Raw genomic sequence first — 26970 nt, forward strand, 5'->3', positions numbered from 1 at the left:
TCTGCTTTCTCTGTGTTTATTGCATTACACTGAAGCATAATTGTGGTTATTTGCAGTTATTAGCTGATTCTTTCACCACGTCTAAGGAATACAAGGAAGAGCAATTAAATAGTTCGGCACTCATTTGCCGCTGAAGGGAGGCTCAGGCCGTGCGACAGGACAGGATGAGGGCAGCGCCATAGCAATCCCGCACTGAGCTGAGCCCACCATGCTGCCCACTCACCGAAGCAGCAAAGCCCCTCAGCTGGATGCATTTTGAGAAGCACAGGAGCTAGTGAGCTCAGTACTATTGCCCTCTCCTGGGGACATGGCCAGAGCAATTTGCTGGGAGTAGTGCAGTGAAATCCACGTGCTGGAGATGTTCATCCCTGCCCAGAGGGACCCAGTGGTGACCACATTCAGTGTTGCCATCCCTTGTGCTGAAAGCTGCTCCAAGAAACCTCTCCCAAGGTTGGGGAACTCCACTGGCTCATGCAGGACAGGCCTTTCCCTGTGTCTTAGACGTTAGTCTTTCCCATACAACACTCCCTGCATCATTTTAGTTCAAACATTAAACTTGCCTCTTAAATAATGACCTCTACAAAGTCACTGGAGATGTTTAAAAATGGTATCCTGCTCACCATTCATGTGGATGGAGAGGTGGTAGCTGAGACAAGGAGTGGCTGGTGCCTTGCTGGGCTGGTGCTGCTGGAAGGAGCAAGTCTTTCTCTTAGGAATAGTAAGCTTAAAGTCATCGTCTTAAAATGTAGTCTTCAAGGAAAGTGGCCAGAGGAACCCACCTGAACCACTGAAGCTGCAAAGCACATCAGGATTTGTTGGTTGGCTTTGATGTATCTACGGGTTTTATTTAGCTGTAGAAATTCAGTTTGCTAAGGAAATTATTGACATTGATATCTACATTATATAAGCCTTTTTCGTGCTTTTTTAAAAACTTTTTCATTCTTCCAACTGTGGCTGGAGGCCCAAAAGCAGCAAGTCAGTGCTGGCAAGGTGTTTGAAGAGCCTGGAGGCCACATCCTCACCAACCTGCCTCTTTGTAGACATTGTTCAGGTGAGTGCAGATTTCATTGGTCACCTTCTCAAAGGAAGCTTTGCAGTCTCCACCAAATTTCTCCTCCATCAGTTGCAAGATAATGTCACAGAGAATCTAAACAAGAAGGGAAGAAACAAACAGTGTAAACTTTCCTCCACATTAGAGGCATAAGAACAAGATATATAATTTTAGCTGGGATTCTTAGGGGACAGAAAAAGGTACAAAAACAATGCAACAGTGTATAGCACGCAGACCTTGCAACAGGTGTTGGAAAATTAGGTGCATTATAGAATTCACAAAAAATTCCAGTCACTGCTGCTGTTTTTTTAACTATCCTGTATCTAGTTAATGTTGACTGCGCCCATCACTTAAAGACAGCTGTACAGGACTGGTTCACTTGGTCCATCTACTGCCATACTTCTCCTGGCAGTGAACTGTCCCAAATGTTTAGAGGCCACAAGAAGCCTCATGTTGGGCACCTATGGAACACATGGCTTGGGGGGTAAGTTCCTTCCTAATCTTTCCCGTTTATTAGCTATCTAGCACTTTGTAGCAATGAGAGTTTGTCTTTACAGTCACTAGGTAGGTGGTATACTTTGAAATGTCAACTCTTTTTCAGTGCAGCATTTTTGGTTTGTGTACAACTTTACCCTGAAAAATTCTTTTCAGGATCTTTCCAGGCAGAAATCCTCACTTATTCTCCCACTGACTGAAAATTGGGCCCATTGCTTTGGAAATCACCTTCCCAGTGCCTAAGTGACCTTTGCCAGAAGGTGCCTCTTTTTGTATTTTGTGCTGTGTAAGGCAGACAAAACTGTTATAAATGCACTCTGGTAGTGACCTTAGGTGGACTTGGGCAAGTCGTTCGATCCTGTATTAATTATCTGTGTTTGTTTAGTGATGGCAATGCCGTTGCCATCGTTGCTCAATACCAGCTGTTTCAGTTGTCCTAGGAAAGCTCAGTTCCTGTTACTGGAGAAAAACAGAGACATCAGGGACTGAAGTCCAGTGTTAAGCTGCTTTTCTGTGTCTTACTACTAAATGACAAGCATGGGAATCCTGTTGCACTGAGAAAACCCACTACAGTTGGTCAGCAGCTCTGCAGGTCCCACATCAGCAGATTTGCCTGCATCACATCTGCTGCATAGCCTTCTTCCCAACAGATGCCAGATCTCTTACGCCTCCTATCTACCACCATCAACCTGTCTCACCTTCAACAATCTGCACGCTCTGGAGTGTATATACATTTGTATATACAAAGCCTGTTTTCTTCAGTTCTAACCCTCAAAGGGGGAGACATCCTCCCTTCACAATCACATCCTCTGCAAAGAGGGCTGCTGGCTCACCCTAAAGTTTTTGGGGTCAATCTTCAGCTGGGTAGCATGTTTCTTGCCGAGTGGGTTCACTATCCCAAGAAAAGCCTCAGAGTTGTCCAGGTGTTGCACCATGTCGTTGATGGCAGAGAAAACCTTCTTGCCGTGGCCCCTGACCTGATCCGACTGTTTCATCTCTTCAGCAGAGTCCATGCCTTTGAAGTGAGTGAAGTAGGACTTGGTGTCTGGGTGCTCAGTAAACATCCTGTGGAGAAACAAGAGATGTCCTAATTTGTGGACCAAGGCAATGATGCAGATATGGCTTCACATTTCAGGCCTTATCTTCGGCTTTTATTGCCCTTTTCCTTTCTCTTTTTTAGAACATAAATCACCTTCCCCTGCATTTCTTGGTTCTTCTTTGCCCTTCCCATCTGCACACAGCCCCTGTGCCCACAGCAACCTGTTCCCTCCCTTGGCCCTCCCCAGGCCACTTCCCTTTGCTCAATCCACCTTAAAACCTACCTATCCTGGAATTTATTCTGCTGCTTTTAAAGTAAACATTCCTCAGTGTGGACTGAGAGTTAGGCAGAGACAAAATCCACAGAGAAGTAGGGCCGCATTCACACGGGGTGAGTGTGACAGTGCAATATTCCCAAAGATGTTCTGGACAGCAGATAAGTCCACTGTGCTCTTGGTGGAGAAACCCTACTATTGGTTTTGTTAATTAACCCCTTCCTAGAGTCCATGCCAAAGCTTTCTTACTGGCTGTGAGGGATTGTTGTTTGAGTACCAGGTACTGACTCTTTCATTTAATCAAAAGTAACACAATTCAGTGCCACTCATAAAGGAATTGCCTTTTATAACATCAGTTACAGTCATCTTGGTCAAGCTCTTAAGCAGTTTACTCCACTGGGTAAACCAGTTATCCACCTAAAATAGCAATACCAAATTCCAGGTTGCATTTCACAGAGTCACAGAATGGTTGGGCTTGAAGGGACCACTGAAGGTCATCTGGTCTAACCCCCCAGCCCAAATTGGTTACCCAGAACTATGTCCAGACAGGTTTTGAATATCTCCATGGATGGAGACTTTACAACCTCTCTGGGCAACCTGTGCCAGTGCTGAGTCACCCTCACAGTGAAAAAGTGTTTCCTGATGTTCAGAGGGAATGTCATGTCTTTCAGTCTGTGCCCATTGCACATTGGTCCTGTCCCTGGACACTACTGAGGAGAGCCTGGCTCTGTCTTCTTTGCATCCTCCCTTCAGGTTTTTATATACATTGATAAGATCCCCCTGAGCCTTCTTGTCTCCAGGTTGCACAGCCCCAGCTCTCCCAGCCTCTCCTCATAGAAGAGATGCTCCAGTCCCTTCATCATCTTTGTGGCCCCTCGTTGTACTCTTTCCAGTATGTCTATGTCTCTTTTGTACTGGGGAGCCCAGAACTTCTCTAAAGGCAGGGCTGGGGCTGTAGGACATTAAGGCAAAAACCTTCTAGAGTAAATTACCCTGGGAGCCAAGCCACTGATGCTGCTAGCATTTTATAGATGCATTTCTGACCCTAACTGTCCACAGATTGTGTAGACTGCAGAAGGAAAGAGCAGTGCCTAACCCTTTCTGGGGCTGACCCAGGCACAAGATGTGATATACAAAAAAGCCAGAGGGAGTGGCAAAGGTATGATAACCAGAAATAGTATTTGGACTGATTGGTGCATATGTAGGTGATGTAAATCCCAGCTGAGAGAAGGATATCTGAAAGGTGAATAGAAGAAACATCTATCTTATGGAAGAAGAGAGGAAAACAGAATGAAAATGTAAGAGAGAAAGCCCACAGGAGGGGTACAATGCAATGAAACAGACGGGCGCTGGGCTGGAAAGGCTGAAGGAGAGTCAGAAGAGAAATACTGAGGACATGCAAGTTAAAAAAAAAGTCATTAAAGGAGTTCAGAGGGAAAGGGGAAGAGGGAAATAGGGCCTATGTTTGTTCCCATTCTCTTTCGTATCACACTTCCATTTCTTTACCTTAAATGGGTGGAGTAAAGAAATTGTTCTCATCTCTTCTTCCTCTCCCACCCTCTTCCCCCTTTCCTTTTCTTTGTGTGGATGTCTCCTCTTCCCCATTTCCTCCCTGAGGTGAGATAAACCACAGCAAATCAAAATGTTCCCAGCAAGGGCTGTGTGAAAAACGTACTGGTGGTAACTCCATCCTTCTTGCCATTCCTCCTTCAACCCTCTGGGGTGGCAGCAGGATGGGCTCTTTCCTTACCTGACCAGCACAGTTGTCCCATTGTCCTCAGCATCTACATATATCTTCTCCCAGGCACCGCGGGCACTCTGCACCTCTGCTTCAGAGAATGACATGGTGGAGGAGACCTTGGCAACAAAGGGTGCAGCAGGAGGGAGAAGGACAGGGAGGTCCTGGCAGGGTGGTTCTGCTCCAGTTGTCTCCTCAGGGCTCTCTAAATACTGGCCCGGGGATTTAAGAGATCTTGAATGGACTCTTTGTCTCCGTTTCCCTCGGTCACATTTCTGCAGGCTTTAGGGCTGCCTAATCACTTTTAATCAGGAAAGAAATCAACCACATGAGGAGGGAGGACTAGCACTCTCACTGTGGCATCAGGTGCCAGAGTAAAGATCTGGCTGTCTGAGGAGATAAGGGAAAAGAGAGTTTTCAGTGAGGAAGGAAAAAATCAGCTCTCCTCCCTTCTCACCCCTGCCACGGCCAGTGCTTGGCTTCTCTTTCCTAAGGGTGATCCCTGCCCAAGCACTAATTTTCCTGGTTTGATCCCAAGAGTGCTGCTGTGCTGCAGGCACCATGGTGCCTGCCGGCCCCTCTTCCCAGCACTTCTTGGTCCTTCAGTCCAGTGATGCCATTTCCAGCTCCAGCAACTCTCTCCAGTCCTGCTTTCATGCCACAGCCACTGCTTTCCCCACAGCCCTCTGGTTTAGCAGGGGCTCACCCCACAGCTACCCCCAGCCTTGGTACTCTGTGGGTGGAGGCATCGCCAGCCCAAAACAACAGCATTGTGGCAACAGTGACAGCAGCGTGGGCACAGCATCTGTGGCCACAGTGCCCTGGAAGGCCACCTCATTGTAACGCAGGAGATAAACTGTGCAGACAGCCAGCACGGGACACAGGCATTTCACTACCCTCATCTTCCTGGTTTACAGCTGGGATCTCTGTCCTATCCCTAAACCCTACCTGCCTGGCAGAGAGAAAAAGGTAAGGAGCAGAAGGGCCAGTGTGGAGCTGCAGACAGCACCTACAGGCCTGTTATTGTCACAGTCTTCTGGAACTGGAGGCAAAAAAAAATCTTGGATTATCCACACAGCGCCTGGGCTTAACCTCTGGCAGGAATGTTCTGGTTAAGTCCAGGGCACGAACACAAAATAAGGGCTAAAGGGCTTGAGGAACTGCTGCTGCTGCCGGACTCCGACTGCAGACAAAACCTGGTATTGTTTGGGATGGTTTAGAGGAGGGAAGGAACATGCACAAGGGGGAACTGAGCAGCACAGCGAGCAAAACGAGCCTGATACCCCAGAGCAGAAGGGAAGTGGTGGCTGCAATCTCACCAAGACTCATCAGTCTTAGAGGGGCTGTGTCCCACCACTGCCGAGGGATACCTCAAATGACTTTACTGAAACTGCTCCTCCCTTCCCTCCCTCTCCCTTTTCACCACAGCAAACAAGTGGTCTGATAAAAGCTGTGCAACCTTCTGCTTTCTCATCCCCAAATCCTCAGAAAAATGCCCCAGATTTCAGGAGAGCAGGGCGGCGGGGAGGTGGGGGGTGGGAGCAGAGCACGCTGTGCTGCTGGGACCATTGCTGCTTTGAAGGCAAACACAAACCAGAGAAGCACCGGTTGTCCCAGCCGAGCCACCAGCGCAGGGACACAGAGGAAGGAGTGAGGATGGCACCACAGGAGTTGGCAGTTCCCAGGCCTTGGCAGGCAAAACCTTCTAGGAGGAGCTTGGTGGGGAAAGCATCAAACCTACGGCCAAGAGCAGAATGTGCATCAAGTACTTGTCATGGGTGGCCTGGGAGAGACCGAGCTCCTGAAGAAAGAGCAGCACCAACTTTAGCCAAAGTAAAAGGGGCTAAAGCAGGTGTGGAGCATGGAGGTAGAGCTGTTTTTTATTTGGGATGTGAATGTGTACGATTACTGGTTTGCAACATCTACTCCTCTCTGTAGGTGTCATGTTCTTCTTGTAGATCCTGGTGTACTCTGACCTGCAGTGGACACTTCTCAGTGGGAGAAGCTGGAGTATTGTGGTGAGCCTGGCTCTCTGACCTGAGCTGTGACAGCAATGACTTTGCTCAAGGATGAGTCTTCCCTCTTAGCTTTCTTAGTCTTTTCCTCTTCATCTCCTTTGCTCACCTTTCGTTTCCCTCCCATTTGGTTTTTGTTCGCAGCAGTTCACAAGCAAAGTTCCCTGGGGGACTTCTCCTCTCCCCTCTCCAACCTCATCTGGGACATTGCAGTACGAAGGTGCTCATTCACTCAACATATTGTTAGACATCCTGTCATAGGCCAAAAAAATACCATTTTGTGTTGGGAAATTTCATTCAAATTAATTTATTGCCAAGTAACAAACCAACACTTAAAAACCTCCATTCCCCCGCATCCTGGTCCCCCACCCCTGTGCCACAGGTTATACCCAGGCCCTTTGGTGAGACCATGGGTGGTGCAGGAGCTGGGGGTTGGTGCATGGGGGTCTCTTTGCTCTTGCTGCTCCTTGTATGCTACTCAACTGCTCCAGCATGCGCTCTTCCACCAGTCTCCCTTTGGGTACTGTACCTGCCCTGGCCTTGTTTCTTTTTTCAGCATTTTCTGCTCTTTCTTAAACACATTTCCACAGAGCCACCATAAACTCTTCTGGTTGGTCCAGTTTTGGGGTGCAATGGGTCAATTATACCTGGTGTCAAGCCAGCTGTGAGCTGCACAGGGCAGGCCCTGACCTCCTCCTGCACAGACAAACATGTCACCAAGCTCTTTGTGACATGCTTTTCTGTTCTTTCCTTTCACCTTCTGGTGTTACTTTTACTTGTGGATAACTGGCTAGCTGAAAAGGGTCACATAGACATAGTCCAGCTGGCTGGACAAAAATGCACATCGCTCTCAGCTTATCTGAAGTAAAGCAAAAGTTACACAATAACAGGAAGATTTCGGTGGGAAAAGAATGTTGCAGGTGGGAACAGATAACTACAGAAGAGAAACTAGGGGCGGGCTTGGTATTTAGGCAACTAACCAATAATGAGCTTAACTTTTGTAATATGTATGAGCCAATTATAACAAGGCATAAAAGGTGACTGTAAGGTTCAATAAACGAAGTCTGCTGATCACTCATATTGAGTGACTGTGTCTTCCCTCCATCGCGACATTTACTGTTTTGGAAAATTATCCTCTATTTTCCCCCATATGATCTGCCGAGTCCTTGTAAGATGAACACAGCAATACCTCATAACGTTTTGACATCTCTAACAGGGTTATACACATCTATACTACACCTTATGGGTCTCTAGAGAGTAAAACACAAAAGCTGCAGAAAAGCCTATTTTTTTGGCCTTGAAATGGAATAGCTGTGAAAAATGTGCTGTTTAATTGTAAAGTCATCACATTGCTGCCAACCTCACCCCTTCTCCCTGGGGGAAGAGGATGTGTGCTTGGTTTATTTCTTTCTCGTCTCCCATGATTTTTCTTTCATATCCCAAAGGAGGTGAATGCTTTTAAGTTCAATTTCTGCTGAACGGGGAGAAATATTTTCTGACAGGAGTGCCGGGCAGCACTGCAGAGGACAGCCTGGGCCATGGACGGGATGCTCCTCAGAGGGTAAGGTCAGGCCAGGGCAGGGCGGATGGTGCTGGGCAATCCCGAGCCGGGAGCGCAGCTGCTGTGGTTTGTGCTGCATGCGGCAGCCAGGCTGCTCCTGGCTCTGTCCCCAGCCAAGGAAGCAGAGGGTGTGATTCCATTGCGGTGCAGGGAAATGGTGGTGGGTCTGCACAGTGAGATTTATTTGTTGTTTCTGAGAAACCGTGTGCTTTAGACAGAAGTCAGCTGGCAAGTGCTGGCCGCAGACACAGATGTCATTTTCTACCTGCCCAGCTGCTCACGATCCAGCAGCAATAACTGCCCACAGAGCTCACTGATGCCCCGGCCACAGGCAATGCAAAGCCGCCCCTGTTTTCTTCTCCTTGAAAGTTCACGATCTGTTAAGTTTTGTGTTTAATACAAATAAACCACCCTATTTATTACGCAACAGGGGTTAATCTCCAGGTCAGCAGACACGCTCATTGTGGAGAGTGGCTGGAAGGGGCTTGGCAGCTATAACTCTTATTTTCCCAACACCCCTCACACTGTCAGACTGAGGTTAGAGCCCCCCACAGCAGGTATTGCCAGGTTTCTCAGATGCTTAGCTGGAGATGCTGATATTCAGTGCTGCTTTTACAGAGATGACAAACACCTGCACCTGCTCCATGCTCAGTACCTGCAGTTATCAATGTTACCAGCTCATAAAAACAAATAAAATAAGGAGCAGCAGGCATGACCGTTGGCATCAATGTCTGAACGCTAAAGCCCACAAAGCACATGGGTGGGAAAGACCTGGGGCAGACACACGCAGCTTTCCCAGCTGCCACCAGACCGCACTTCTCTCTCCCATTCAGACAGTGGTAGTGGGCTCAGGTGGAGCTGTGTTGCAGTTTGTACTGGTGAAAGTACCAAGTCGAAAGGGTAAGAAAAAAGCAGGATTACTCAGCTTCTTGGGACCAGCAAGAATAGCCTTCACATAGTTTACAGAGTACTACCATCTGACACAACAGAAAAATACACAGGTTTCTGTTGTGAATATTTTTATTGTACACATAAGATTTTAAGTGCGAAAACAAAGGCAATGTATTCAAAATAATTCAGCTTTTATACATCATAGGGCATAGTACGTATACAGATTAATAAGCTGAATGCTGCTTTAATGACTGATGCCGTGAAGTACATGGCTAGGGGTGATTCTATCACAGTCATTACAGCTAATAAAGATGCCAGCACTGAGTTTTCACATAGTGCATCCAGCTAATGAAGTATTTGCATTGGCACAGGCTGGTGTTCAGCAGGGAAACTCCACAGCCACCCTTAGTGAAGAGGGAAAAAATTACATAAAAAAACCCAAACAACGTGATGCAAAGGAAGTCACCACATCCTACCACCGGACTGATGCCCAACCAATCGCCAAACAATAGCTATTTTGGAGAAACTCACCCCAGTTTTATTGCTGAGCATGAGTTACAGGCTATGGAGTCAGCTGTGCCAGCTGTGCCCTCTCCCAGCCCCTTGCTCCCCCCATCAGCCTTCTCGCTGCAGGGACCAAGTGAGAAACGGAGATGGCCTTGCAAGCACTGTTCAGCTATTGCAAAAACATTGGTGTGCTATCATCAGCACTGTTTTGGTTATAAATCACATAGCAGCACAAGGGTAGCTATGAAGAAAGTTAACTCCAGCCCAGCTAGACCCAAAGCACTGCAGGATCACATCCTTATTTTGGACAAATCTGGGCTCACACAGGCTGCACTGTGCTGAACCTGTGCACAGGTGCTGTAAGAAGGAGGCAAAGAAATGAGCTCTTAAGGACTTGGAAAATATCAAGTCCAAGTCAGAGATGTAGAAAGTACCCAAAGCTGACAGGGGCTCAGGCAGCGGCATAAGCACTATTCATATCTGTAATGTTACAATCTGGCATTTGTATCTGTCCAGTTAATGAGATCAAACCATCCAATGGTTTAATGGAAACAACACTCCCACAGGTTTTGGATACAATCTCCCAGACTACACCGAGTTACTGCTTCACACAGCACCCTTGACTGGGATGAGTGCTTTAATTACACACAATCGATATAGATGATGTTCTGGAGAAAACTGAAATCCATTGAATGTCACCCCTGGCAGAATTAAACCTGGTCTCCAAATAAAGAGATCTGATATCAGAGGAAGAGAAAATATAACTGAGAGAAGACATCAAGCTAAAAGAAACAGTTATGGGCTGGTATATGTGTACAAGTTAGACACCAGTCCAGAAGCTTTGTATCAAACACAGATAGAGTACAACTCATTATGTTGGTGGTATGGACTATTGTATTCAGAGATGCAATGGGGCTAAACTAGAAGGGCAAGAGATACATCAGATAAACCTGCTTTCAGATACAACAAAGAGTGTTGGACTGAAAGGGTGCTTGGTGAGGAATGGAAGGAACCAGAGAATAAGACCAGCAAACTGTTTACTTGTGCAAGCAGAAGGCTGGATGACAAATTTTATGGTCCATTTGCCTTCTCTGTTGTAGTAGTTATTGCCTCCCACTAAAGCCATACCCTTCTTTGAGTTATTTCTCTGCTGCTTGATGCACCAAGCATTTACATAGCTAAAAAATTTATCATAATTGCCCAACTTTGTTTGGAAATAACATCAGTACATGTGGCTTTAAATTCAGTGAGCCCAAATTTAATATCCAGCTTCAGCTGGCGTTTCCTCCCCAGCTTTGTGTCTGGCATTGGCACTGTACCGGAGCCAAGCTTTTCCAACCCTTCCTCATCTATGTACTGAGCATCCTGCTTTTCTGTACAATAGAAAGAAAAGCATACTTCTGTTTGATCTGGTTCTGTTGGATAGAAATCATAGTGCACACCTTCATTTATGTTCACTGCCTCTTCAATTCCCACCAATTTCTTGAAGAGATCCGTGCAATAAACAAAGCCATCAGCTTTTGAAACCCTTTGTTTACAGAAGGGATGGATAGAAGCATCAAATTTCTCACTTACTGCTATGCCATATGTCCAAGCGCTGACTCTTGAGGCAATAACGTGTGGACTGACTCCAAATAAAACAGCCCCTTTTGCAATGGCCACTTGGACTTCCATTGGACAAAGGATATGATACTTCTTGCTAAAGGCCTGCCTCCTGATTGCATCTCTCAAGATAATACTAGACGCAAAGCCTCACACAAGCAAAATGTACTTAACCTTGGCCATTTTAGGCTTGTCAAGAATCTCCCTCGAATGATATTTTTGATATGGTGGTCAAAAAAGCTTTTCATTTTCTTATAGGTAATCATGATCATCCCATCACACCACACAGCTCCTTCTTCATTTTTGAAGAAGTGAGAGATGTCCTTCTTGTGCTCTGCCACTCTGGTCAAGTTGTGGTAGCAATGTATGTAGATGGCGTCCCTGCCAGTCAAGCATTTCTGTATACTAAAGTTGTACATCATATGCCGTAATTCGGAAGGGTGGCTCTGTACATATTCATCCCATACTCCATCATTAAATATTTTCTTGAGGCAAACAGTGAAGTTTTCATCCACACTGTTGCCTCCCCATCCACCTCCCGTTGCCTTGTGTAACTCCTTCAGTAAACGGTTTTCTTGGATCTCATGTACCATGATGTCTATTGTGCCACCTATATACCCACACACGAACACAAATGAAGTTAGCTGTTGTTTTTTTTAAAGTACTTGAGGTCTTTACTTTCCACTGAATATAATCTTACCTTCTGAACTCCCAGTTCACAAATGTGCTTTTCTGCTGTTTTCTTCACTCCACTACTGCCTGCACACCTCTACATTTCCTGAATTTACACACCTCTGTATAAAAGCCTGGTCTTTCAAGGTTCCTACAGTAACTTCTGATGACAGATGGATGCTCTGATTTGCTCCCTGGACAAGCCGGTCTCCTTTCTGTTTACAAAAGGAGGCTGGCCTCACATAGACAATTGACTCCTGCCTTTTGACATACAAGAGTTAAGATGAGCAGTGGTGGTGTGACTCAGAAACTTGTGGTCCTCTTGATGCCTTTTCAGTATTTGTTCATAATCATCAGATCGCTCTTGGCAGGAAATACATGTTCCACCAAAAAAACTCACACAGGAAACTAGAAAAACTACTAAAAAGTGCTTTGTAAACTATTCTTAAAGCTTTACTCTACAGTGCCTGCCAGTCAGTCTCTTTGCTCAGTTCACTGGGCACTACACTTGTTCCTACAGAGGAGGCTGTGAGCTCAGGCTATACAACAGCACATGGGTGCACGTCAGTGACTGAGGCTGGGACGTGGTGCAGCCCAGTCCGGTACAATGGCAGGTGTTCTTACTGTGACTGTCTGGCCTGAAGTGCATGATGGCATGAAACAATGACTTCCATTTGCCATGGATCAGGCCTTTAGCAGTCCCGCCCTTTCCTCCTCTTTTTCTGCCTACCCATGGGATCTCATGAAGTGAGAAATGAAAATAAAATCCCCATGACAAGCGCAGCAGTAGAGTCCAAGCTCTGGGACTGCACTGCAGATCTTTGGGGACACTGCAAAACAGCCATATGCCATGCCCAGCAAAGATGGTACCTGTTAAACAGGGAAAATTTTACCTCCACAGTCAACGACAACATACTGGATCCCAGGGGAGTTTTCAAACTTCTTCTTGTCACTGTCATCTGCCATAAACCCTTCCTGTGGAAGCTGTTTGCACCACAGTGATGCAGCCTCCGGCTCCAAGGCAATGATCAGATTCTCAGACATCATGTCAGAGATAAGTCCTGCCTAAAATCATGAGAGAGAGGTGCAAGGAAAGGTGGCAAGATCACTGCTGCAAGAATGTCACTTGCAAGGGAGGCCGTTCTCACCCCAGAAGCCCACGCTGGGGTGGTGGTTTTTGTACCCTTGACCTCCATGGGGCTCATTTCTACATGGTGAGGGGGGGGAAGGATAGAGCAGTTGTTACTGCCTGTTTGGGACATCCTTTCCCCCAATGTAGAGGAATTATAAAGGAATTAAGGCAGGTTAATTAACATTGATAATATACAGCTGTGGGCTGGCTGACGTGGATAATGTGCAGCTGTGGCTGGTTCCTGCTAAGTAGTTAAATAGCTGTAAGGGGTACAGAAGATGAGGTCTGGATGAAGAGAAACCTGGAAGAAGCAGAGGGAAGAGAGAGCACACCCCGGATGAAGGAGAGGCCCTGGGAGAAGCAGGTGGCCTGGATGAGGAGAGGCTGGATGGAAGAGGAGCCCAGAGAAGAAAGAATCTGGATGCAGCAGAGGCAAGAAGCAGGGTGAACTGGCCTGAAGAGGATGGAGAAACAGCACAGACAGTAGATGAACTTTTGAAACCTTGGGGGGGGGTTGGTGGCTATGCTGGGGCAAGGTGTGGGAACTGCTTATCGATGTTAACCTGGTATGGGATGGTAAAGGCCTTGTTGCAGCTGGCTAGTTTTGGTAGTGCTGTGACACCCCACCACTCCCAACATGAGAAATTTCTCACCCTGGTAGGCTGAAATCTGAAATAAGGTGTCCTGGTTTCAGCTGGGACAGAGTTAACTTTCTTCTTAGTGGCTGGTGCAGTGTTGTGTTTTAGATTTGGTGTGAGAACGTTGATAGCACACTGACATTTTTCAGTTGTTGCTGGTTAATATTCATATTAAGTAAAGGACTTCTCAGTTTCTCAGGCCCTACCAGCAAGAGGGCTGGAGGAGCACAAGAGACTGTGAGGGGATGCAGCCAGGACAGCTCACACAAACTAGACAAAGAGGTATTCCATACCATAGCACATCATACCCAGTATATAAACTGGGGAGGTTGGCCGGAGGTTGGACAGCTGCCCAGGGACTGGCTGGACATCTGTCAGCAGGTAGTCACATGTTTTCCTTCCTCCCCCCATCCTTTATCTTCTACTATTATTATTATATTTCAATTATGAAATTGTTCTTATCTCAAGCCTTGAGTTTAGTTTTCCTTTTCTATTCTCCTCCCCATCCCTCTGGGTGAAGGGGGGAGTGAGCATGTGGCTGCATGGTACTTAATTATGAGCCAGGGTAAACCACGGCATACAGGTTGTTTAAATATTGAGGAAAATCTCCAAAGATAATTTGAGGAAATGGGATAACCCCTGCTTTTGCCTCCTTTGCTTCCAGCCGCATGAACTGCCTGGCAGCAGCACTCCATATGACTGGGACAGTAACGAACCAGGTGATCTCCTCCTGGCTGCAGACAGTCTGGACATAGGCCTCTTGGATGGTGTTCAGGGCATGTTCCTTCAGGTAGCACGGGCTTTTGGAAAAGATTGTGAGGGCAGGAAGCCTCTTGCCATTGATGGCTTTCAGCTCCATGTCAGATGTGACTTGCTACAAAAAAAAATCTCAGGGTTACACATTGCAGTCTCAGTATGAGGCCTGTCCCCGTCACATTGAACACTGCTCAACATATGGCACAGAACTAAGTCCTGTGTCCAAACCCCCTCTGTCTGGGGCTGGCCCTGTGCTCTGGGTTATTCCACGTTTTGGGAAGTCCTGTGGGACCCCAGAGCACAGACAAGGAGGCCCTAAGGTAGCCTGATGTTTGGCTGAATGAGCAAACACAGAAAAAAGCTGTGAATGACTCTAAACTAACATAGAGCCTTCAGAAAGAAATGATAGCCATTATGTGCTTGAAGGACAGCTAGCCACTCTTAAACTGGCTTGAGCACACCATTTCAGGGGAGGGAGAGACAAGCTAAGGGTAAGTATATAACATGGGAGGAGTCTCTATGGTGACCCCAAGGTTGCCCACCTCATTTGAATTCCAGGAAACTTCACTTGTTGCCTGTTGAGAACTAAGGCAGGGAGCCACAGAGAGACTAGAAGCTCCGGAGCAAGGCAGCTTTTTGTTAACAACAAGTATCTGGTTTCACGTGTGCAGTCAGGTTTTACTGTCTTTAGACAATGAACAGTGTCATGAAGCTTTTGGCTAACTAAGAAAGCAAGTAATTTCTTCTTAAGATCATAAAGATACCCTTTGATTTCCTTTTATTAGTCCTCATCTGTGGATAACTGGCTAGCTGAAAAGGGTCACAGACATAGTCCAGCTGGCTGGACAAAAATGCACATCGCTCTCAGCTTATCTGAAGTAAAGCAAAAATTACACAATAACAGGAAGATCACGGTGGGAAAAGAATGTTACAGGTGGGAACAGATAACTACAGAAGAGAAACTAGGGGCGGGCTTGGTATTTAGGCAATTAACCAATAATGAGCTTAACTTTTGTAATATGTATGAGCTAATTATAAAAAGGCATAAAAGATGACTGTAAGGGACAATAAACAAAGTCTGCTGATCACTCATATTGAGTGACTGTGTCTTCCCTCTGTTGCAACACTAATCAGCCAGATTTACTCAGCCCTCTTCACCAATACCCCTAACCACCCACCCCTCAAATTAATAGCTCTGACTCTCATTAGCAGTAACTGTTCCACCTAGTGTGTTGTACAGCTTCATCTTGAAGTCCTGGAAGAAGTACCAGTTGTCAGCTTTTCCATGGGGCAGGCTCTTGTACTTCATCACAGCATCATAGCCAAACTTCTTGAACTTCTGCTCCTGGTTGAACAAGATGCATGTGGGTGTCTTTAGGGTTTGAGCCCATGCTCTGTTCCCCAGTACACTTGGTGGATTTGGCCTGTACTTGAAGTAAGGGAAAAACAGTACCCACTGTAGGACGTGCTGAAATCTATAGCAATGAAGACTGACTTGCTGATCATGGCCAGTTGTAGTGCAGGGGTATGCTGCAGGGGAGCAATGGGACTGCAATGAAACTGAATGTTGCAAGGCAAAGCCACCCTTCTCTGACTTCATTGGCAGGAAACGAGCGTGATACTACATACTGTGCAAAGAAATAGTGTTATTTCCCAGAAAGTGGAGGAGCTCTTGTTTGTTACTTAAAACAGAAGGATCCCTTTGTGAAAGAAAGCAAGCTACTGACACTTGCAGTAGCTTCTGGTGCTCCTGGCAGCACAGTTCCCTGTGCTGCCGCTCATTTCAGCAAACATTTTCTGCTGTTGTAAAAGCATTGGTTCACCAGAGTTTTCTTCCTACAGCACAACAGGGATGTTTAAAGGACCGTGTAAGGACACTGACCATAGCGAGATGACTGCAGAAGGTGGCAGGTATGTTGCACAGCAGGTGTTTCTGGCTAAACTTACCAAGTTTAACCTTAGTAGGTCTGAATATTTCTACAAAGTCGTTTGGGGGTTTTGGCTGGGATGGAGTTAAATTTCTTCTTAGTAGCTCACAGAGTGCTGGGTTTTGGCTCTGATGTGAGAACAATGTTGATAACACGCTGAAGTTTTTAGTTGTTGCTGGGTAATGCTGGCCCTGCCAGTGAGAGGGCTGGAGGGGCACAAGAGACTGGGAAGGGACACAGCCAGGACAGCTGGCCTGAACCAGCCAAAGAGGTGTTCCATACCATGGGGCGTCATGCTTGGTATAGAAACTTGGAGGGTTAGCTGGGGCCTGGGGATCATTGCTTGGGGGCTGGCTGGGCATCGGTCAGGGGGTGGTGAGCAGTTGTACTGTGCATCACTTGTTTTCCTTTCTCCCTGTTCCTTTGGGTTTTATCCTTTCCCCCACCTTTCCATTATAACTGTTATTATTTGTTATCATTCTTACCTTTTTTATTCTGCTTAAATTATTAAATTGCTCTTATCTCAACCCTTGAGTTTTACATTCCTTTCCAATTCTCCTCTCCACCCCTCCAGGTTGGGGGGAGCAAGCAAGCAGCTCTGTGGTGCTTAGTTGCTGGATGGGGTTAAACCAGGACAGGTTGTGACAAAGGACTGCAAACATTTCCTGGTTGTGAAATATTTCACTAAAAGTTCTGTTTTCTAATTCCTATCCTTCCCATCTGTCACAGGGACAGTTAATTTGCTCAAGTTCAGCTGCAACGGGTGAGGCAGATCTTAAATGGGTGTAAGAGAAAGAGAAATTGGAAAGAATGGTATAAATAGTGTAACACATCCTGGACTTCAGGGAGTTGGTCTCTAAGTTCATTTATTTTTTTTTTTTGCAGGCAAAGGCTGACTTAAATGCAGATTATACACTGGATTGTTGAGATTAAAGAAAAAGTGTCCTCAGTGAAAGACTGGAAATGAAGTGATTTAACTGGAAAGGAAGAAATCCAAGTAAATAAAAACAAAATCTGTTTCAGTGGAGGAAGAAAGAAAAGGTGCTGAGAGAGAGGGGCAGGACAGTCCTTTGCAGCAGCTGTGCGGACTTGGATCAGCATAAACTGATGGTGAAGCCTCATGCTTGGGCTTTCTTTGACATTGCCTGGTTGCAGGAAGGAGTTTGCTGTCTGTTCCACCTGTAACCAAGCTGCAGCAGCACCTCAGTCTGGGATTGTCTCTGCAATAATAGTTGATGTTTGAGATCCTCATTTGGAAATGGGACACAGCAGTTGTAGAAATAAAAAATTACTATCAGAATATAGAGCTTTATTCTCTTCTATTAAAATACCCCATACCCTTATGTTGCAAAGTTAGTTTCAGCAGAACAGCTGCCTGCATTTGCTGTTCCACACACTCTGCAGGTCTGGGTTGAGTTAGTTTTTCAAGAGTTGTCTGCATCTTGCCCATTTCCTCCAGCCTTAATTGCTCAAACCCTGGCCTGCGCAGTCCTCTGAACTGTAACAGGCATAATCTGGAGGAGTGCTATCTCACTTGTGCCAAAACTGCATCCAGGTGTGTGCTGGGCCATCACATGCCCTGGAGCCTCTGTCTTGGTGATCTGTTTGCTAGCATAGATGTAGCCATAGAGCTTCCACTGAGTGCTGTCCTTAATAAGGTACCTGCTTAGAGTATGTGACCTTTTTTCCCTTCATTATAAGAATTCCCTTTTTTTCCCTCAGACAAGTGTTTGATAACTTGAGGCAGCTGTCAGTCTCTGGAGACATAACCTCAAGGCTAGAGGCTTCACATTATGATCTAGCAAAAAGAGTGGATCAGATGGAAGAAGAAATAAGGTGAGTCTGGTGACCAGAAATTACAGTGTTTAGCATGGTCCCTGATGAGCAACTCCAACTAGTGTACCCTAGGACAAGTTGAAGAGAAGATTACAAATAAGACAGACACAAGGATGGCTGTGAGTTAGCAATGAATTTTGCCATTGGTAATCTGATATTGGGAATCCAGAGCCAATTCACAGAACCTTTTTAATCTGCACCACGTAACATGCAGATCTTACACTTTCAGAGTATTTTATTTGCACTATTGGTGCTAACTCATAGAATCACAAACCACCCACCTGGCAAAGCACAGCTTTAAGTTTTGGTCTCTATTCTTTTTTTCCCTACAGATTGATTGGGAATTGGAGGGAGGAAGTTAGCCTGTGCATTTCTTAGGACGTTAATGGATACTTGCTTAGTGACTCTAATGTAGCTTATTATTTCTTTTTTTCCCCAATAGATGGATGGACAGCAACAGAAGAGTTTGGTTTGGCTCTGTTGATACTTGACTACAGTCTCAGGATAGTTCCCACAAGTAATGTGATTCTTTATGTTAAGAATATGTATAACGGGGGAAATCACAGTTTCTGCAATTGTCACTGAAACATACTCAAGCCTCGGTTATCACAGCTCTGCCCTGCAGGACAGACCAAAATTTCATTCTCCTGTTTGACTGCATTGTCATGGCCAGGCATGAACGGCCTCTGAAACAGGGCTGTCTTGGAATGCAGATCAGGGTACATGACCAGGCTGTGTGACATCAAAACATGTCATGTTCTGAGGTGAACTTTCACTTCTGTGCAAATACTCTGAATATGGAATGCCTACCTTAACAGCAGCCCTCAATATAATGGCATCCAGCCTAATATAGAAAGGGGAGGTAGTAAAAGCAGCTCTGAGGACAGTTTGAGTAGATGTGCAGAGTCAGTCCTGGGATTTTGTTGTGAAAACTGCCCTCTTATGAACTAGGCAAGCGCTGACAAAAGACATAGTAGCAAGGGTACTTGGCAAGGAGGAGGGAAATTGTTAGTCAGGAGGAAAGAAAAATAAATTATAGCCTAATGAATAGCATCTTGGGGATAAAATGCTAACATAAATCATTCTCAGTGACTAAGGCCAGGAGTGAATGAACTCTGTACTCATCCTGCACAGCTTTGTGGAGAAGAGGCTTTCCTGTTGGGATTTCCATGAATACAGGCTGTGGTATTTTAGTTTCTGATCGTGGCTGGAGTATCTGTGGGGTCATGAAGGGTTTGTAGGTGTGCAGTCATGGATAGCCTGGTAGTGAAGGAATACTCTGACTTTCTGGAACCTTGTAGTTCTCTTCCAGGGTGCTTCAAGTTTGAGGTGTGGGCTGATGTAAGGCAAAGTAATAAAAGTGTAATAATAAAAGTAATTTAACTGAAAGAGCAGAAACTTGATGAGATGATTCACAAGATCAGAATATGAATGTAAGATGGTATGGCTTACTCTGAAAGGGGGGAGAAGAAACATGGGATGGGAGGTCCCCTTTATATTAGGGCTGCATATACTCATTCTGAGATCTGTAATACAGAAGACACAATCTCTAAAAACCTCTGGTGAATGGTAAAAAGCAAAAACTTCCCAGCACTTTTAGGATGTGAGTCTGCAATCAACCCAGGATCATTGTGTAGAAACAGCTTTTTTAAACTCTAGTGGTATCATCTAAAGACTGGGCATTGGAAACGGGACAATTTCATGCACTGGAGGAACAGGAGACTGATGTTTCCTTTCTCTGCAGATGTCTGGGTATCCAGGAGAACAGAACTCTCTGGAGAGTCTGGGATATTTGGTGATAGTGTTTTGATGTTAAAAATGGAGAAAACTAGAGAAAAGATGAGTAGATTCTAACAAGTGGAGAACGCTTGTGTTCTGTTCAAGCCTTCAACCTCTGGTTCCTCTCAACCCTGCCTCCCTTTTTTCTGATGTAAATAGTTTTTCTCCCTTGATTTCAGCATAAATCCTAGGTGGGGGCTTTCAGGGGAGGTTAAGCTCTCCTAGAACTTTTTCTGGACGTTTGCACTCTTCCACCTCACAGCTTTTTTGCTGGAATTCAGACTATTCAATAAGGGCCAGTCCACAGTTGTCACAGTGTCTAAGTACAAATAAAGAGATCGCACAAGATATCTGTTTCAGAGCACTTCCTGGAGGGTTCATCCAAACAGAGCTTCAGGAGAAAGAGGAATATAAGAAGCTGAAAGACAAGATCAAAATGTTAGAGTCAAGGTAAGGTATTTATTCAGATTTCTGATGCTATGTGTGTTTCTACACTGAAGAGCCCCATACTTCTTGCTTCCTCCAGTCCTTAGGGACTCGGTTTCTGACCAGACATCTTCCCCCCAGACTTCCAACCTGCCAGCATCTCTTTGTAACTGATTTCTAGAAGATGGCTTAGGTTGTTCTGGAAAGGGAAGGAGACATTCCCAGGGTGAACATGTTAATAAAAGAAGCCAGCCTACAATGACTTAGTCAAAATGCTGCTCTTTGATCAGATTCCCCTGTGATCATGCAGAACTGAGCTGAGAAAGCACTATTTTCCCCATAAAAGCTTCCTGCCAGCTATATAATATAGTTAAGTGCTTTGTAGAAAACATGGGATTCATGGAATAGATTCATAACATGCTGCAAAATAGTTACATTTATTCATTGTTTCATCTTGTCATAGCTAAGTTTTTTAATATCCTTCATGCCCTAAAAACAAAGAGCTCCTGTCTAAAGCAATGGACATGCACAAGCACTCTGAGACAATGAAAGACCCTCGGCATTTGACTGTTGTGCTGCAGATGAGTTGCTCAGGCTACAAAACTGGGAAAAATTCAGGGCTTCCACAGCTCCATATATTTCATATAGAACTGGCAGCAGCTAATTAAGGTTTCTTCGTGTCCATTTTCTTGATCTGACTCTTACCAGATCAATGTGGTATAGCCAGTATAACAGGCTTTGAGCATTAGTATTTCTGTATCAGATAGGGTTGGGGACTAAGTTTGGGTCTCTGATTTTCCAGTCCATCAGGGCCTGCTGTAGAAAGCAAACTAACAGTGACTTGCTTCCTTCTGCCTTTCAGAAGGGTGCATTCAAATCTCAGTCCCGTATCTCACCCATGTTAAGCAAAAGTGGGGAAACATAGTCCAGTTTCCTTATTGTTAATGCTTTAAGTACTAGATGGAAGACCTTGTTCTGACTCACTGGTCTGATTCTGGGGGGATCTGAAGGAAAATACCAAAATGGTATGAGTTAAATGATAAAGTTGAGATGATGCCATTATTAGCATTGGTTGTGACAATAATAAGGCTCTGCAGATGCTGAAGAATGGGCTTCAACATGCAAACAGTTCAATGAGACATTTTATTTCCCAGGTATTGAGAATATCTTTCAATCCATCGGTGGCCCTACAATTTAATGCAGATGTGGTTTCAGCACATGGTTTCCACACTATGCCTCTTGTTTCACTGTGATTGCTGCTGTAATCAGCTGTTGTCTTTGCGCTGCAGAAGCTGTTTGATGCCTGTGAGAAAGATATACAGCAGAGAGCAACTAACACGTTCACAGTTCTTGACATTCCACCTTTGAATGATGCCACGACCAACACTGAACAGGTATTCTGTGTTTCTGTGTAACTGGACCTAGGCAGTGGGATAAAAGGGCCATCTGCCATTCATTTAGAACTTAGCTTCTGCTGAGGACACTGCTCCAAATGTATTGGCAATGATAGTGGGAATAACTTATGAGCTGAGAGGGGTGGGGGTGTGGAAAGATAAGCTCCAGCAACCCTTCTATGTCCCATGATACATAGACATATACTGCGTGACTGAATTGTTCAGCTGGGCGAGGCACATATGAGCGCAGAAAGCATTTTCCAGCCCTGTGTTGCTTTTATGGTACCTTCCTCCAAAGCTTGAAATGAGTGACTTCTCCATTGCTGACTGACACAATCTGAGAAACAAAAATTGCCAGTGCTTGGGGGCCGCACTGCTGGCCACACCACATGCTAACAGCTCACTTTGTGCTGTGCTTGGTTTGTAGAGGGGGGTGCAAGACATAAGGAATATCTTCAAGTACTCTTGCAGCCAAAAGCACCCAGAGTTTTACGGTCAAATTGTCATGGTGAGTAAAGATACGGCCCATGAACAGGGGCAGTGGTTCAATTTTCTGGCATGTCTGTGCAGCTTTGTATTTAAAAAGCAGGAGGTCTCCCTTTTGCTTGGGGTTGTTTTCCACTTGTGAGGGTCTTCCAGCCGCATACTCCCAAAATATTCTCACAGGCATGCATAGAAGCACACATAACCTTGTAAGGGAGATACAAAGCTGTGCCAGTAACAGTGGGGAACAGCAGGATAGTGCCCTCACCCACGAGGGCACAGTCCTACCAGACCCAAGCAAGGTGCAAAAAGCAGGGCTGGTGGTAGTGATCCAGGTCAGCCACAGACCAGTGATCACCAGGCAAACCCACAGTAATCAGACGCATCAAGACTGAGCTGGGAAATTGGTTTGTGAGTGAGGGCCAGCAAGGCTAGGCACAGGCATCCCAACATCACAGCTCAGGCAAGCACCCAGCCGCCGCTGAGCTTGGACCAGCTCTCAGACCGAGTGATGAAAGGTATGTGGGTGGAGGTAAGGCTTCTCATAGCTCCTTCTCACACCACCCTTTCTGCCAGCTTGGCTGTTTTCACAACAGTCAAATCCAAGGGTATATGGCCATGTTATGTCAGAGCTGACCTTAAACACAAGTGGCCAAACCCCTGGAAAGGCAGGGGAAAGCTTGCAGAGACTGTTGATGCACATAGAGCCCTGACACTTGCTATCCAAATGGACTATAGTGTTTTTTCTCTGGGAAATATATCCATATCATATATATCACATATATATATGAAGCTTCCAAAGAGCAGCTTCCTCCTTTTGCAGCTTGCTGGGCCTTTCCGAAAGCTCAGCCTTATCAAGCTCTTTGCAGATCTGTCTGAGGAAATACACGTTTGCTGGATGCTGAAACATTCCATAAGCCAGTACTTGGTAAATAAAAGAACCTTTAAATTGATTCTGGGACTTGCCTATTCCACTCAAATGGTACCACCAGCTTTGAAAAATCAAGTGTTTCAGTGCTTAGTTCATGTGGAGCAGCTGCACAGAGCAAGAGCAGAGAGGCAATGTAACATTATATCAACATAACATTACAAAGCTTTGAAAACTGTTCTCACTTCATTTTCAGCAAGCTGGTGTTGACTCAAAAAATTCCATTCAAAGACAGTTCATACTGCAGTGCTGCAGAATTTATTGTCTGCTGCTTCTTCAGGACCCACCGGTTAAAGCTGTGTGGAACCTACGGGAAAGCTTGACACAATGCCTAGAGCACGTGGACAAGAAAGACTGGGAGCACTGGAGGAAATCAGCACTTCTGTGGCCCATAATGAAATGTGGGGAAGAAGTCATTGTGAAAGGTGTAGTCTGGGATGAAAAGTAGTTTGACTTCAGAGCCAAGCTACTCATTCATATGGCCACAAGAAGATGAAAGAGGTGCTGTGCAATATGCTGCTTTTCTTTCTCCCATGAACTGCCATCTTTTCAGTGCTAGTAAGTTAGATGCTTCTGGCTTGGGACATCTAGAATAAATTATTATTTACAAACATGTATTAAAAATTGAGGGTATTTGCCTCAGTAACATGTATATTTTATGTAACATCTGTGTTTCTAGCCTAGGATCTCACCCTGTGAAGGCGCTTGTCTCACCAACAACATGTAGTAGGACTAATGCTTTGTGGGACCCCTAACAGCAGTGATACCTCTGCCCTCCCCTGTGCCTGTGCACAAACTGCAGGGTCGTGCTTTCTGCTAATGAATAAGCAGCAAGCATGAAGGTGGCCCATTGGGAAACAGGCATCCTTCTAGGGTAATAATGTACTTACCTGAGAAAAAAATCAAGATGCTAAAAGACAAGGCTCACAAAGGTTGCAACAGGCTCTCAGAAGACAGGTGTGCAATAGGTCCATGTACACAGACACTAAGGTCCACCCTTAGAAGGCAAAAGGCCACTTATCTCCACACAAATGCTGCCTTCCTGTTAGTACTCAGCTGCTTTCCCATTTCTGCACAATTTACTGCTCCACAGCTCTTGATCAAAGTGGTCTAAAAGTTGTATTTCACAGGGTAAGTGGGATGCAATGAGGCAAATGCATGTTTATGTGCTTGTGTGACAAAATACTCAGTGAAAATCTTGAGATTTGCCAAATAAAAAAGACTGGAAATCCAGCTGTGTGCCTGCTGAGTCCTTTCCTCCAGTTCTGCTTTCTAACCCAGCAGTTGCCTTGGCTGCACAAACTCCTTGGCACTTTCTCAAGGGTCCCTAGAAAAAAAGGCAAATTTCTGCGCAGCTCTCTGCAAGCACGTTGCTCTGCTTCTCTCAGGAATCCACTATTCTGTGAGCATGTTGCAGATCACTGACAACATAAGCTGGGATCCAGGCATGTGTAAGAAAATTGGCTTTCAGAAAACCAGAGTATTCTGAGAAACTGGCCGTAAAAGAACTTTACTGGAAATATTTATTATGGAATAGAGGAGATGAGTTAAAATTACATACGCACCACATTTCCTACAATTTTCACAAAGAGAAAAAAACCACAATAGCTAGATTTTCATACATTTTAAGGTGTTGCAGACTAAGGTGGGCAGTGCATTAACACTTCATCTTGTCCAGTCTTTAAAAGGTAAATGACAGGACAGTTGTCCAGAACCAGCAAGTAGGAGCTTCAGCATGACCCTGAGCCAAATGCCATGTGATTATATAGGGGTAATAGTAAATATATGGCAAGTTGCCATGCACTATTTGTTACCCATTCAGAAATGTTGTTAGCCTCATTTTTCAGACCCTATGTCAGCCTGTTCTATGGATCAGTTTTATCTCTGAAGCTCATCACTTCTGCAGCTTCTCATGTATGGTCCTTTACTTTGATTTTTCTTTCCCTAACATCTTTTTTGCTGGCTCTAGGCTGAAATACTCAAGTTACAAAGCTTTATATTTCAATGGCTGATTTAAAAGCCTTCAGAAGGCTTGTACTGCTGCATCCTTTCTAGCAGGCTTCACTGTTGTGACCCGAAAGGAGGACCTCCCTCCCTTTGGGACCAACGACCAAGTTCATGATAACATTGGACTGAATTAAGGTGAAACGACACCAACCAACCAGTTTTGAATTATTAATACAAAATACAAGGCTTGTGGTTACATATGATAGCTCAATGGTGATTACTTTACCTGGATAAGCAAGCCCCGTGCCACATGTTTTTACTTAGATCTGGTCACTATTCAATAAAAAGAAAGGTGGGGAGGGGAGAAAAGACATATCACCATCCATGGATCCAGCAGTGTCCTGCTGGTCCTCCTCACCCTGGGTGTCTTGGTGGTGGGGGTCCCAGCCGAGTTTTCATCGATTCGAGCTTTATGCTCTTGAGAGGACGCCTACTCCTTTACATACAAAGCGAGGGTGAGTGTGGTCTATCTGTGCAAGGTCACCAGGGGTCCTCACCGGTGGTCTTGAGGGGTTTAGACAGCCACTGCTGTGCACATGAGCAGTTGCCTTATGTTACCACAGAAGTTACCTCCAGGAAGAACTAGCTAGATCTCACCTTCACAAGACCTAAAGCCTTCACATCCTATACCACCTTGTGGTTAACAAGTTGGGCAACAGGCACTCACTTTGCAGCAGCAGCTTGTTTCAGTTCCTCTTCAATTTGAGCAGAACAGCTTTGCACCAATTCCACTTGAATTTGTGCTCTAAGCAATTTTTAAGGCAGTTATCAATATATCAGTTCCTTATACACACACACTTCCTAGTCTCTCTTCACGGCAGTGTTGTCTAAACTCCCAAATTACCGAACTCTGATTTAGTGTTTAACTATATGCTAACACTAAGGTCAGGTCACACACAAAGTTTAGGTCAAGGTGACCCACCCTCTCCAGTTGTCAAAACTGATGAATGAAAGCACTTCTAATCGAGGGAGTCAACCTTGAGAAACAAAGAACAGATAATGATAAGAGCACCGTTATCTAAATTAGGCAGAAAGAAGCCTCTAAGCGAGAAAGTTCTGGCCAAGAGGAGACAAGCTGATAAGGTGTTGCAACCTACAGAAAATTAGTTGGAAGTAGGGCAAAGGTAATTGTGGTAGCGGGAGGTTGAGACCTCCAACTCAAATAGCCCCCCAAAGGAGGGCAAACCCCCACTTTGGGAGCAGGTGTAGTTGGTAGAAAACTTCAGCGGTACTGTCTGAGGATGCCAGTAGTTTGCATTGGAAGCGAGAAACTTGTAACCAATCCTGTGCGTGAATGAAATTAATATGTAATGTGCTATGAATATGCAAGTACTCTACTGCATATAATGTGTACCCTCGAACAGCCTGGTGTGCATTTAGCAGGAAAAATCCCCCATGCACCCACCACTGCAATAAATCAATGGCAAATTATAAACTGTCATTTGCTTTGGAGAGTTTTCCTGGTTACAATTTTCATTAGCAGCAGGAGCAGGCTTTTTGCCCTGTCTGCACAGCACCTCGCAGAATCCAGCAGACTTGGGCTCTGAGGTACTGCTGAAACATCTTTACCCTGTTACATATGTTCAGCTGATCTCAAAGGAGCAACAATTTCTCTCTCCCTGCAAAAGGTCTCATTTGGCGTAGAGTGTGCTAGCCCCAAAACAGTGAATGGGGCTGCCTCCTTCCTGCACAGCTATGGGATTTTTAACTGCTCACAACAGACCAGGTACTTCAGCCATCAGCAACAAAGGTCTGCTGATTGCCACGAAGAGTCTCTGTGCATGAAATTTCCCTGTTGCCAGACTCTCACATCTCCTG

General features: G+C 45.3%; 2 protein-coding genes across 2 annotated transcripts; both read right to left on the reverse strand.

Annotated features, from left to right (window-relative positions):
• Nucleotides 1–4813, reverse strand: LOC119149432 (cytoglobin-1-like). The gene is made up of 3 exons (XM_037390677.1): nucleotides 4610–4813; nucleotides 2380–2611; nucleotides 1–1147 (listed from the first exon to the last, which is right to left on the reverse strand). Exons 1-3 carry the CDS (start codon nucleotides 4702–4704, stop codon nucleotides 1019–1021), a joined length of 456 nt encoding a protein of 151 aa, XP_037246574.1. The 5' UTR covers nucleotides 4705–4813; the 3' UTR covers nucleotides 1–1018.
• A 4391-nt stretch (nucleotides 4814–9204) lies between these two features.
• On the reverse strand, nucleotides 9205–15880 carry LOC119149386 (heat shock 70 kDa protein 12A-like). Its single transcript, XM_037390587.1, is given in 6 exon segments — nucleotides 9205–11382; nucleotides 11385–11783; nucleotides 12739–12910; nucleotides 14265–14485; nucleotides 15596–15757; nucleotides 15760–15880. Coding segments are annotated over 6 exon segments (1713 nt in total). The 5' UTR covers nucleotides 15878–15880; the 3' UTR covers nucleotides 9205–10741.
• Between the last annotated feature and the right edge of the window lie 11090 nt (nucleotides 15881–26970).

This window comes from Falco rusticolus, chromosome 5, assembly GCF_015220075.1.
Source record: "Falco rusticolus isolate bFalRus1 chromosome 5, bFalRus1.pri, whole genome shotgun sequence".
NCBI classification, from domain to species: Eukaryota; Metazoa; Chordata; class Aves; order Falconiformes; family Falconidae; genus Falco; species Falco rusticolus.

What these genes read in the sequence shown, in the direction of transcription:
- LOC119149432 (XM_037390677.1), bottom strand. Translation starts at nt 4,704, where the DNA reads ATGTCATTCTCTGAAGCAGAGGTGCAGAGTGCCCGCGGTGCCTGGGAG. An exon ending in GGGACAACTGTGCTGGTCAG is followed by an intron (nt 2,612 to 4,609) that starts GTAAGGAAAGAG and finishes GTTTCTCCACAG; the next exon opens with GATGTTTACTGAGCACCCAG. An exon ending in TTGACCCCAAAAACTTTAGG is followed by an intron (nt 1,148 to 2,379) that starts GTGAGCCAGCAG and finishes CTTCTTGTTTAG; the next exon opens with ATTCTCTGTGACATTATCTT.